The following is a 14028-nucleotide window of genomic DNA, read 5'->3' on the forward strand; positions in this document are numbered from 1 at the left end:
TCAGAGTGGTATCATCTGCATATCGGAGGTTGTTGATATTTCTTCTGGCAATCTTAATTCCAGTTTGGGATTCCTCCAGTCCAGCCTTCCGCATGATGTATTCTGTATATAAGTTATTTAAGTTAAAATCACCACAGTACAATTAATATATCATATTTTTCCAGCCAATAACAGACATCAAGAGCATTTTGGGCATCAGCTCTTCCATAATTTTTGTTGATGTGAAGTTCCCTGTCCTTCGCACTTGCAAAGGACTGTGTTGTATATGAAAATCCTGTTTTCTTAAATTTACTTTGGTTCTGTTAGCTCCGGTCCATAGCTTATTACTATAAATTGTTCATTGGGTTGCAATATTTTCCTTCTCCAACCTGGTCCCCTCCAGATACTGTATGTTATACTACACGTCCAGCCTAACTACTGGTGCATGTCACGAACGGGTAAATGATTGTTAGTCATTTATTTTGTTATGATTGTGTTTTTATTATCACAGAGATGGAGAGGCGGAGGTAGGATCTTCTCTTTCCGACGTCAGAATTCTGGGCGCTCTTTAGAAGGAAACATGACCAGGAATTGGGGAGGGCATATTTTGCAGTTCTGCTTCAGGCGTACAGTGTTTGTACTGGGCCAGCTCCACGGATATGCTGGCACTTGCCTGTGAGGGAGGTCTGGGGGAGGAAAATTACCTTGTGGGTTTGGCTGCCCTGGCTGTATATACGGTGGGAACTATAACTAAAGAAACCTGAATCTAATCTTCCGGCTTCGCTTGCGAATCCGAAGAAGTGTGTGAGGAAAAGGAAAAGAGCTGAGTAGCATCGGTTTGCCGAGGTGTTCAAAAAGAAAAGTCAGACCTTGCAGTCTTTTCTTCGTTTCCGGGCAGGATCGCGTTTCGGGTCTTTCCCAAGACGACCCCTTGCTCGGCTAGGAACCCTTCTCGGCTTGCAGTTTCCTGAGGAGGGAATAGGCAGCCGGACCACTTCCGGCTGCGACTGCACCAAGCGGGCGGGCGGGCGGGGAAGAGGACCGGCTTTTCTGTCTTCCGCTGCACGCGGCGGCCGGCTGTGATTGTCGGGGATCATGGGTGCCAAGCGCCCGAGCCCGGCTTCGGCCAAGCGGCAAGACCAACCGCCGCCTAAGCGGGCCTGCAATGCCGAGGCGGAGGAGTTCACAGGCGCCCGGTTCAAGGCTATGCTGCGGGACCCCAGCACGGCTATGAAGGGTGAGGCAGAAAGAGCAGGCGAGCGTTCCCACGTGCTCACCAGACTGCATTCCTCCCTTCCTTCTTTTTCCCCTTGCCGCTTCACTTTTCGATCCAGTTGTAGTCCCTTCTCTCACTCGTGGCCGAAATCGGCCCTGCTGCCCTCGTCGCAGGCACTGGGAACCTTCTTAAGCGGGCTGACCAGGGTCCCTCCCAAAGGGTCGTTTGCTCTTGCACGTTATGCTCGCCGTTGCCTCTTTTCCTCCTTCAGAGCACGATTGTGAAAAGAGGAAGACTCCAGGCTGGATGAGGGGTTTGTCGGGCACTGCTCTCTTGCCCTTGCCATCTTCCCTTGTCATTGGCAATGTTGAACTTGAGCCGTGGGAGTTACAGCCCAGTAACTTCTGGAGGGACCACATGTTCCTCCTCTGCCAGTGTGGTGGTTGTGAACTCTTGGAAGGGAGGGAGTTATTATGGGTTCATATTATTGTAACTTCACCCAATAATTGGTGTAGGTAGTCTGTGACATGGCAGAGAGAGGTGCCCTCCTGCCTGCTGCAGGCCTAGACCTGCCTGTGTAATGGCAGTACAGTAATGGTGATTCCGTTTTTGTAAATTGTCACCAAAGTGGTTCCAGATTAGTTTGTCCACGTGTGTGGCTAGCAAGGGCAAATTAGGTGCTGTATCTTCCAGTGTTCCTTGAAGTGGATGCAAAAGTGGCACCTCCGTGGGTAGTGAGCCTCTCAGGGTTCAACGACCCAGCAAAGGAAAGGCAAATTCCCTTGCTGTGAAGTGATACCAAGGAATTAGGGTCTGTGCAATTCAAGTGGCCACACTTAAATCAAATTGCTTGCAGTTCTTATAACTCTGCAGGTGTTGTTGTTCAAAGAACTTTATTAACAGGCAAAGAGACAGGCATTTTCCTGTCTCATCTGCCAGCTTCCTAATTAGAACTTTGGTAGTTAAGCTGTTAAAAATTAAATATTATGTAAATAAACAGGAGAGTTTCCAAGGAGGAGAAGCTGGGAAAAGAAAAGAAGAAACTTGGAGAGAAGCTTTGCTGGGGAAATGTATGCTGGTACTGCCCTGTGTATGTGTGCGTGCACACGCTCTTGAAGTAAAAGGGAAGATGCTTTGTGTATATGTGTTTGTGTGCACGCCTCATCCACCCTTTCTGTATCAGTTCAAAGCAATCAAATGCTTTTAACCAAATCAAAAGGATTCAACTTTTTTAAAGTACAGTAGAAGATTCTGTCATGGGGAGGGAAAGCTATGGATTGGGGACTCCAAGTTGATTTACTTTTCCTGTTGCATCATGTGATCAACAGCGAAAAATGTGAATCAGCCTGTTCCAAACCAGTAGCATTTCCCACATTTTTGGTTAATGTGGTCGCCCCTCACTTGTTCTTCCTGGTAGAAAAGCAGAGACTAATCAATCTGACTGAACCTCCAGTCCAAGGACCACTTCTTGAAGATAGCAGTTCAATCTGGATTCTCTCTCCCACCCTCTTCTCTGAGGGGTGTGGAAGCTTCAGGATGAGGCCTCTGTAGAAACCATGGCAAACTTGATGCAGAATTTAGCTTTCAGGATGGAATTTCTAACTTAGGTATTTTATTTAACCAGGCACCAATGCAAGGTTAAAGGTATTTATGATATTTAATTGTTCCAGGTCTACCTGCATGAATGTAAATGTACTCATTGATTTACTGTACAGGTAGTTATTTTTCAATTCAACTTCTATACTGGCCATCTGACCAATGGTCACTTTGGACAATTCACAACAGTGATAACGTTAAATAACATAAAATAATATAAACATAATTAAAACCAAATTGACATTACATTTAAAAACAGCTGGTAATTAAAATTAATGTGCTGAAACACTCAGTGGCCATTCAGATGGAGTGTTTTAAAAAGCCTGCTGAAATAAAATGGTTTTCAGAAATTTCTTAAAAGTCACCAGAGAGGGGGCCAGGCAAATTTCAGATGGTAGCTCATTATCACTGGAATAGCAAAATTCTACTGAGTGTATTTTGCTGCTCAACTGTTGCAGTGCACTGTTCTACATCCACTTTCTTCTTTGCATTACTGTAACCTTTGTTTGCCAACCTGTGCTTGTGTTCACATCATGTTTCTGAAAAATTGTATTGGTAACATTAATGTCAGGCAGGTACACTCTGCTGGATAGAATCTGGATATAGGTTCACATAACTGGATGACTTTTAATATATGAGTTATATAAAAATCAGCACATAAACCCTGGTGATGGTTTGAAAACCATAATTTGTTAACACAAAGATTAGAATTACCAGTATGTTTTAAATAAAAAAAATGCATTTTTATTTTGTTCTAGGTTTGAAAAAATTCATATCCCTAGCTAAATCTTTACCATCAACAGAGCAGTTTGATATTGTAGAAGGATACACAAAAGTTTCTGTAGAATGTGCAGAAATTTTAAAACTTCTGGATGGAGAAAAGCGACCTGAAAGTGAGGTCAGTATTTCTTCAGTTTAGCATTTGATAGTCAAGTATGTATTGGGAAGTGTATTAAGATAAGCACATATTTGCAGTATAAAGGAAAAAAGAAATCACAAAAAAATGCCTAGAACCTTGTACGTTTCTTAAAATTTATTGTACTTCTATGTATGAAACATAATTTTCACATGATAAGCATGTGAAGTAGTGTGTATTCCAATTTTACAGGGTACATGACTTGTTTAGTTATTACCTACCTGCTTTTGCAATCATGTACTGGTTGTGAGAATTTTGCATTTTCTTTCTGGTGGATAAGCTATGTTTCCTACCTGGAAAAATGCAGTTCTTTTCCTTGCATGATTACTGTTAAGGATGTGACTGATAAAACACTAGATCTAAACTGTAGCAATGCCAGTAGTTTGAGGCCAACAGAGGCTTATGTTCTGTCCTGTCCCCATGCCATATAAGGTATGTATGTGCTAAGTTAGTTAGTTTATTATTATATGGTCATAGACCCAAAAATACAAAAATAAACACATTATATAATATATACAGAATAAGTAAGTTGTTAGAACATATCAGCAGCATAAAACTTGAGTCATGTAATTGTCTTAATATAACATTTTACGAATTCTTAAAAATGTGAATAAAAACTTGGCCACCAACTGTGTTATTAATTGGTTCTCTCTGGACAGCAAAAACTTCAGGTAGTCTGTGGGAGGTATACTAGTGCATTTATAAATTTTGGTTAGAGGTAATGATTACGTTCAGACCTATATAAGCTAAATTCTGAAATGGTGTGTGCCAAGGACTCAACTGTTTGTTCCCTGTATGTGCTAAGACTCTGGTGATAGAAAACAAACAGTAACATAAAATGATGTTGGGAGGCACCTGCACACTTTGCGGGTCTGCCTGTCATCAAAATTTCATCCTTTTATTTGTACATAATCACAAAATTTTGCTTGTCAGCTCAGGGATATGGTTCTCCTTTATCTCTAGACCAGAAATAAGGACAGTTTTTTTCTATTTATGAGTAGAGATGGGGGTATTTGTATTTGTATACAACTACGAATATCCCCACACAACTGGAGTTAATGAGGGTCTGGCCCCTGGAGCTGGACCATCCACTCACATGTCCTCCGGCGGCCTCACTCATCCTTCCAATCACTTACGGAGCCCTGCTCTCTTCCTGATTGGCTAGCCAGTCCAGGCAAGGGGAGGGAGGATGAGTCTTCCTGCACAGCTGCCGAGTTGCTAGCCGAGCAGGAAGAGAGCGGAGCTCCGGGAGTGATTGGAAGGATGAGCAAGGCTGCCGGCTGATGCATGAGTGGGTAGTCTGGCCCCAGGAGCCAGACCCTCATTCACCCCAGTTGCACAGGGATATTAGTATTTGAATACGAATACCCCATCTCTATTTATGAGCCATTGACTTTTAGGAAATACAATCAAATGGAGGCCATACACATCAAAACAGGATTGCCTTTGTATGGATTGAGCAACTTACTGATTTAAAATTAGATTTCAGAGGTGAAGATGCAGAGTAAATTGTCTGGAAGGTAGTTCAATCCTCATCTTTAGATCTTTCTTTGGGTGGGAGACAATCTAGCACTGAGCAGCCTCTTATACGAAAAGGGTTACACTTCAAAAGGCACATCAAGACAATAAAAAACTGTCTTTAGGGAGAAAGCTGTCCAGTACTAAAGGTAGCTTTCAAAAGTCAGATGAAATCATGGAGAGAAGGATAGATTTGGCCCTCAAATTGTACACTGCCCAGTTCTATTTTTCTTTCTTGAGGCCAATACACAACGATATTGAAAGCTCTGGTTGTCTGGACTTCATAAAGCTACAGCCAACGGCTTTATCTCCAAAACAGCTAACTATAAGACTGGAGCTTTAAGTTCCACTTATTGGGCTAATATTTTATATACTGATTTAGAGCTGTTCTATGGCGATATCTTTGTACTTAATGTAGTATTGCAATTTTAAAAGGATTTTTTAAAGTAAGGTACTAAGTTTGATGACACTCACATTCTTTAAGAAACTTTGCTGCTTATTCCATTTTTATCTTAAAACTAAAAATTATCTAACATTTTAATCTTGCAGATGCTGTTAATCTTTCAAGCACTAGAAAGCATTTTGCTGCGAACAGCAAGTGATCTGTCTCATTTTCGTATAGTGGGGATGAACATAGTAAAGAAACTGATTAATAGCTACATGAGGTTAATATATGCTGCTCTATATTCTGAAGGTCACAGGTAAGCTTTCTGCAAGCGAAAACTCCATTCTGTGGTTATAACCTCACCTGGATTACTGAGAATCTTCATAGATACATTCTGTGGTTGCTAAATCTGAAACAGGTTTTGCCTATAAATTCGATAAAACAAAGTTTCTGTTATCCAGGATCATGGTTTTTTTTACTCCTAGGAAGACCTTGGCACTGTGCTCAAGACCTTTTTATATTTGCTTTAGCATCACTTACTCTTAAATATGCTGTACTTGTATCTTATCTAACAGATCACACAGTAATTCATGGAGAAACAGTTTACCTTGTGAAACTCATTTATTTATTATGTTTTATTTATCCATGCCTTTCTTCTTTCATCCTCACAGGCATATTGAGGCACGAGATAGGGCCTTCTCCATGCTATGAAACTTCCTCTGATAGAGATTCATTCCTGCTGGATTTTTTAAAAAACAACACTTTGCAAACTCTAATGGTTAGGGCAACCTTGAGACCAACATTCAATGGGGATTTAGCATGGGAGAATTGTTTGATAAAATATGTTGTTTGCCATTTTCAGTCATGCATCTTAAAAGGATAATACCAAAAATGTAAAACACTTTTCTTATATACTTGCTGTTTTAGTTGACATAGCTGAAAGCAGCGTGTTTTTAATTCATACATATCAGTTCTCACTTCTTTTTGTTCATTTGTTTGCTTATGCCTTGTTTAAACAATATCCTCTTTTGCTTTATGTGTACAGAATGTCTCGTATGTGTCTCACCTTGTTGTCAGCAATGGTGACACAGGGACCAGATGCTGCAAGGGATGTCTACAGCCATTTTGATTTCAATAATAAATTTCTACCTAGTTTAGTAAAGAAGAGAGATCATAAGGTAAGACAGAATCTCCAGTTAATAAAGGCATCAGCTAATTATGCTTCTTCTGTCTGATGTTCAGATAAAAGCTGGAATTAACAATAAAACTCATATATTTTAATCCATGAGATTATTATTTGTACCACTTAATATGCAATTTTTTGTGTACATGGCAATTTAAATAGCCTTCATGTAAAAAGTCAGATGTTTCTACACAAATATATAACATGTATTTTCATGTGGAGACTAGTTCACACACATGCCTTCATGGATAAATACAATGTATTAGTCTTACCATGTGAAAATTTTACACCCGTTGGCTGAAATCCAGTAAGTTGCAACTAGAGTAGAACCATTGAATTGGGGATTTGGTGAGTCATCTCCTCTGTAATTTCCATTGATTCAGTGGGCCTATTTTAGTTGTGACTTACTATTTGATTCCAGCCAAATATATATATGTGCACTCTTAACACTTACATATTGAGCCTATGCATTTATTCAAAAGAAGAAAACACAAGGTACAGCTGTACTGAATTTATGTCACTACACATTGCATTTGGATTCTTAGAGATGCTGCCAACTTGCAAGTCGCCCAGACCAGAAGGTGCTGGTTAAAAGATGTCACATCCAGGAGACTATCTTGCCATTTCCCCAGTATATTTGACATATATTTTGACGTATATTTGAGGGTGGTTTTCTTTACTGTATTTAAATATTTAAATTGATTCTTTGTTTCTTTACATGCCTTCGCTCACATAGTCTTTTTTCCATATTAATGAATTGCATAAGTGATGTCTAATCCTTTGGAGCTGTGTTGTTGCTATTTTATGCAAAGTGGCAAGCCACATCAGCTTTATGAACATTGAGAATATAACTGGCCTAATAAAAATCTAAGTTTCTGATAGATGATAAAACAGAAATGCCAGTGCACATAAATCTACACATAAATCATGTTGGCTAATAGACTGCTGGTGAATTGCAAACGTATTTAAAGCTGCATTTTAAAGCTTTTAGCATTTGTATTTATCATATATATTCATTGTCCTTAATATTTGTTTAGGGCAAACCTGATGTTCGTATGGCATATATCCAATTTGCCCTTTCCTTTTTAATTGCTGGTGACAACACAATCCTTTTACATGTTCTGGAGTTAAAAGGTATTTTTCATGTTTCTTAGAGGCCTAAATTACTCCCTTTTAGTGAACTGTGTGCCCATTTTTAAACATCTTGGGTAACTAAAATCATTAATAGAAGCTTTGGGAGGGAGCTGCCTGACTCATTAGCTTGTGTCTTGTTTTTGCAAGGTAGTTAGCTCTTGTGACATGTAGAAAATGCAAAGCCTCTATCACCATCTAAGTGGGCATCATTGGGCAAAAATCAGATGTCAAAAGAACACATACGGTACTTGTATTTTGGGTAATGTTTCCAAGTTGTTTAATGGTGGAAGGACTCTTGTGTGTGTATGAGAGAGGAGAGCCCTCTGTCTGTATCCCAGTTCAGTTAGAGCAGTGGTTCCCAACCTCGAGTCCCCTGATGTTCTTGGAGCACAACTGGTCAGCACAGCTAGTGGTAAAGGCTTCCGGGAGTTTTAGTTCAAGAACATCTGGGAACCCAAGGCTAGGAACCACTGAGTGAGAAGAAACTGATAGAGTCCATATGATCTTTGGAACAGAGCAGCCTTATCCAAAGAGGCGCTCTCTGTGTATTTCAGACTATAACTCCCATAGTTCCTGACCATGCTGTCTGGGAATGAGTATTTTTGTCTAGAACATCTGGTGAAGGGTAGAATAGGGGTTATGCTATGAGTGGATACCCACCCCAGCACTTGTGCAACTTTCTATATGTAATTCGTTATAAAATTAATTGATAATAACAACCAGTCTTTACCTTGGCATCTGTTCATAATTTATTTTGTGTTTATACATTTTTGGCTCACTGCAGGCTAAAATACACTCTTTTGCATCAGTGCCAATACTTTGTGCAATTGATACCATTTAAAAATGCTTGCTATCTTCCAATCATGGTTTTAACATTCTCAAATGGCTTATAGATTTCATTCCAGATATTTTTAGAACTGGACTAAAGGAAGATAGAATTTCTACAATTAGTCTTCTGCTTTCCACATTGGCAACTAAGGTACATCTTTGAAGCTGCTTTGTCCTTGATATTTTCTTTGACTTCTGAAAGTAGCTTTGCTCTGTTTCTTCAGAGAATTTCCAGTTCCCAATTGCTTGATGTTTTACTGCAGTTTTAGTTTCAACAGCATTTCTATTACAGTAAAATTTTGATAATAAAATGGACACTGAGGTAGAGATGGTCATTTGATTGGGCTGAGTTTTTAAGCAACAGAGAAATTGATGTTGAAAATCAGGTGTGGAGTATGTTTATACAGCAGGTATAAACATCCTTCACACAGGGAGGATAGTGTAGCAATGATGGCATTAGAATTGATAGTTTATAATGTCTTCTGAGTCTATTCTCATAGGACATTTGAATTATTCATATTCTAGAGAAGTAGCTTTGTTAGCCTCTTGTAATAGAAACACCAAAGGCTTGTGATGTCTTGAAAACTAACAACATCAGTTAATTTATCTTCCAGTATTGTACCTGCTGTCAGGGGGTCCTGCTATATTTACAGTCATGGCCAAAAATATTGGCACCCTTGCAATTCTGTCAGAAAATATAACCCTTCTCTCAGAAAATTGTTGCAGTTGCAGATGTTTTGATACTCACGTGTTCATTTCTTTGGTTGGAACAACACAAAAAAGCAAAGAGAAAAAGTCAAATCTGATGCAATCCCACACAGAAACCCCAAAATGCACTGGCCAAAATTATTGGCACCCTTAACTTAATGTTTAATAGCACCCCCTTTGGAAAAAAATAACTGAAATCAATCACTTCCTGTAACCATGATGCCTCGCTACTGGAATTTTGCACCACTCTTCTTTTGCAAACTGCTCCGGGGCCATCAGATTTGAAGGATGCCTTCTCCCAACTGCTGTTTGAGATCTCTCCACAGGAGTTCTATGAGATTCAGATCTGGACTCATTGCTGGCCATTCCAGAACTCTCCAGCACTTTGTTTGGAACTATTTCTGAGTGCTTTTTGAAGTGTGTTTCGGGTCATTGTCCTGCTGGAAGACCCATGACCTCTGGTGGAGACGCAGCTTTCTGACACTGGCCACTACATTGCCCTCCCCAAAATTCTTTGGTAATCATCAGATGTCATGATACTGTTCACACAGTCAAGGCATCTAGTGCCAGAACTAGCAAAGCAACCCCAAAACATCTTTGAATGTTTGACTGTATGGACAGTGATCTTTGAATGCCTAATTTCTTTTTCTGTAAACAGTGCCATGATGTCCTTTACCAAAAAGCTCTACTTCTGTTGTATCTGTCCACAGTACATTCTCCCAGAAGGATTGTTGTTTTGTCACATAAGTTTTGGCATACTCCAGTCTTGCTTTTTTATGCCTTTGTATCAGCAGTGGTGTCCTCCTGGGTCTCCTTCCATTGAGTCCCTTTTCATTCAGATGAATACCCGTTTGTTGTAATTTTTCAGTAATTTTGCTGTTCAGTCCACATCCATGGAGGTTAGCTACAATGCCATGGACTGTAAACCTCTTGATGACATTGCACACAGTGGACACAGGAACATTAAGATCTCTGGAGACCGACTTGTAGCCTTGAGATTGTCGATGTTTTTCCACAATTTTTTCTCTCAAATCCACAGACAACTCTTTACACTTCATTTTTTTCTCCATGCTCAGTGTCACACATAATACAAAGGTTGAGCCAACTTTTCTTCATCTTAACTGGTTGCAAGTGTGACTACTATATGGCCCACACCTCTTCCTTCCGACAGGTGTGTCTAAATACAAATTAAAGGAGCATCACATGCTTGAAAAGCAATTATTTCTTACAATTTAGACAGGGTGTCAGTAATTTTGGTCAGTGCATTTTAGGATTCTGGTGTGGGATTGTATCAGATTTTACTTCTCTGTTTTTGTGTTGTTCTAACACAAAGCAAAGAAATGAACATGTGAGTACCAAAACATTTGCAACTGCAACAGTTTTCTGAGAGAAGGGTTGCATTTTTCTGACAGAATTGCAAGGGTGCCAATATTTTTGGCCATGGCTGTATATACCTACTTTTATAGGATAACAGTCCATGGATTTGATGAAAACTGTGAAAGCTAATGCCATAATAAACATGTTAGTCTTTAATATGTTATGATATTTCTGTGATTTTTAAAGCATTGAACCATTTTAATGTTGGGGCAGCTGAATGCCTTTTGAGATTGCAAGCTACAACATTAGTAGAATTTTTTGCCGGGATTGAGGAAATATTCAAGACTGTAGTGCTGATATCACTGCAGTAATTAAAGGGACTATATTTATTGATATTTACAGAAGTTATACTTATTTATGGAACTGATAAGCTACTCTGATTTATGCTAATTTTAGGAGGACAGTGTAACTAAAAATGTACAAATATTTATTAATCTGAACTGTTTATGGCAAGAGCCCGCAATACATTTTAGATAGTCAAAATATGAATAAAATCAAGGGCTGAATGCCTTCTGGGATTATTTGAAATAAATAATAAATTCTTCACTTTGAGTAGAGAAATAGCTGATGAAAAGCTTGCAAAGCAAAGGAAAGTATGTTGCCTATATACCTCGCCATAGTGCTTAAAACACTCTCTGGGCAGTCTACAGTTTAATTACAAAGGCTACACATTGCCCCGCACCCCAACAAGCTGGGTGCTCATTTTACTGACCTCAGACGGCTGAGTCCACCTTGACCAGGCTACCCAAGCCTGTTGGGATCAAGCTTGTAATGAGCAGAGCTTGACTGTAGTTTAATCACCACGCAGTGAAGCTCCTTGTGATCACACAAAGTGAGCTTTATATTGACTTACAGACAAGGATGTGCATTCTTTGTGTCTGGCTACATTTTCTTTTGCACTTGTGTGGTGTGCTCTTAGACATTGGCATGCCTTAATTTATCCATCAGAGGCCAACCTACGTAGCTGCTCAGCTGACCAGTATATTTGAGGGTACCACGCTCTAAAATGGTTGTAAAAACATAAATCTTCCACATCTACACTAGAGGGACCAATAAGTAGTTTGAGCACAGTGACTGCAATGGTTCTACCTTTGTTTGTTTGTTTGTTTTAGTCACAATATTTATGACCTTAATGATTGCCTATTTTCTCTTCTGATATATATTTTTAAAAAACAGAGTTTTTAAAAAATATATATCAGAAGAGAATATAAAAGATGGATTTGTCATATTTTTCTTCATGGTTTTCAGAGTAGAAATGTTGTGACAAGTATAAACCTCACTTCTCAAGTAATGGTTTGTTTATTTTTGCTACTGCAGCCAAACCAGAGTATACTGATCTTAAGAAATATCTGTTTGGCTTTCTTAGCAGAGGCAGATTATCAAAAAGGAAAAAAGAAATATTGCTTTTTTCTCCTCTACTCTTGAAATATGACAATGTGTTTCTTGCTATTTGTAGGTGGTTCAAAATAAAAATATCAGTAAGACCCAGAAAGTGCATTTTTTTACTGCAGAAGTATTAACCCATATTGCTTCACTTTACCGCTGGAATGGAATCACGGATGTCAGCACTGAAGATGTCAAGGTACAGCAATTCCTTTTCACCTTCTCCTGCTGTGTTCGTGTTCTTTTTAGACGGGAGAAAAAGTTATCACTCATAATAGTCATCATATATGCCATCAAGTCAATTCTGATTTATGGCAAACCTTTTCAGGATTTTCCAATTAGACAATACTCAGAAGTGGTTTACTATTCTCTTCTTATGGGGGCGCTCTGGGGCTATGCAGCTTGCTCAAGGCTACACAGGCTGGCTCTACTTGCAGGAAGCACAGTGGGGAATTGAACTCCCAGCCTCTGGCTGTGGAGCCATCTCTCTCTCTCTGTCCCACCATACTTCTAAGCTATACAGCCAGCTATTGAAGTAGTTATTTGAATGTATAAGAAGTAGTTATAATCAGTTGAAGGAAAATGATGCCCAGTTTAGTCCAATGTAAACATTTAGTATTCATCTTTTTCCATTCTCTCTTCTAAAACCGGCATGCTTGCATTTTAGAAAGAACTTCTCCAATCTTACAGTGTTAACGTCACTCCTTTTTTCTTTCTCTTACTGGTATGGAATCAGGTGTGCATTTTCCATGTCTCTTAAAAGTTGTCCAGATGTGGGATGGTCTTAGAGCTCTATTGGTGTTGACACTAATGATATATGTGGAGGCTTCTCACTGCATCCCTTCCACCCAATTTCATATCTAGAGAGATCAAGTCTGGTCTGAAGTCCTCCATTAGGAACACAGGGGATATCTGTATGCCAGGTCAGACTATTTTTCCATCCAGCCTAGATTTGTCTGTGCTTCACAGGACCTGAGAGAGAGGTTTTTTTTGTATAAGGTGCTACTAGTTCTTTTTAAATGGAAAGACCAGAAATAGAACTGAGGCCTTCTCCATTTAAGGCATATGCTGTGCTGCTGTTTTATGGTCCATTTCATTTGAGTGTACTAACTAGTGAACACTAATATTTTATTCAATTTTTCTCTTCTGTGCAGGCTTCCCAGGATCAAGAAGAGGCAGGAAAAGTCCTAGTGAGAGAGCTGGTTCATAATTTTTTAATTGATCTCTGCTGTTCTCGCAAGCATGGCATTAATTTTTATGATCCAAGTCTTGGCACATCTGGCAGGTAAAATATTTCAGTTAATCAGATACTTGCAATCCGTTTATTATTGCATTCAGCTCTTTTTAGTCTCCAAGTGAAATTATTTGAAGTATTATTTTCAGCCTTGCTTTTTTCTTCAGTTAACCATGGACTGTTGTGCACTCTGTGGCTGCTAGATTGTGTGTGTGTGGGGGGGGGGGGGGAGATGAGGTAGGATTCCATGACTTGGACTCAGTAAGAAGCGCAGCTCCAGGGGTTGGCTACAGTCACACACTCCATATCTAATACCTTGATGCAGTCAGTGTATGTGACAGCTTCCTGGCTATCCAGATTCCATCTTTCTTCATTCCTTAAACTCTCTAGCAAGTTCTTACTCCACATCAGGAGATGGCCAACATCCATAGGGTTGTTCCACTGAATTTTGTCCGTGGAACTGAGAACAGGTGATACCCTTTTTTCTCTTCAGCCTTCCACCATGCATCCTGTTATACAAGAGATTGGGGACTGATGGGTCTAGGCCAGCATCTGTAATTTGTACATTCAG

General features: G+C 39.5%; 1 protein-coding gene across 1 annotated transcript in view; it reads left to right on the forward strand.

Annotated features, from left to right (window-relative positions):
* The first annotated feature begins 996 nt into the window (after positions 1–996).
* Positions 997–14028, forward strand: part of URB1 (URB1 ribosome biogenesis factor) — a 69984-nt gene continuing 56952 nt past the window's right edge. The window contains exons 1-8 of the mRNA XM_020796189.3: positions 997–1216; positions 3550–3689; positions 5775–5926; positions 6656–6788; positions 7831–7927; positions 8821–8906; positions 12297–12422; positions 13378–13508. Coding sequence (XP_020651848.3) covers positions 1075–1216; positions 3550–3689; positions 5775–5926; positions 6656–6788; positions 7831–7927; positions 8821–8906; positions 12297–12422; positions 13378–13508 — 1007 coding nt within the window. The 5' untranslated portion in view covers positions 997–1074. The remainder of the gene's footprint in view (positions 1217–3549; positions 3690–5774; positions 5927–6655; positions 6789–7830; positions 7928–8820; positions 8907–12296; positions 12423–13377; positions 13509–14028) is intronic.

Source organism: Pogona vitticeps, chromosome 3 (assembly GCF_051106095.1).
Source record: "Pogona vitticeps strain Pit_001003342236 chromosome 3, PviZW2.1, whole genome shotgun sequence".
Lineage (NCBI taxonomy): Eukaryota > Metazoa > Chordata > Lepidosauria > Squamata > Agamidae > Pogona > Pogona vitticeps.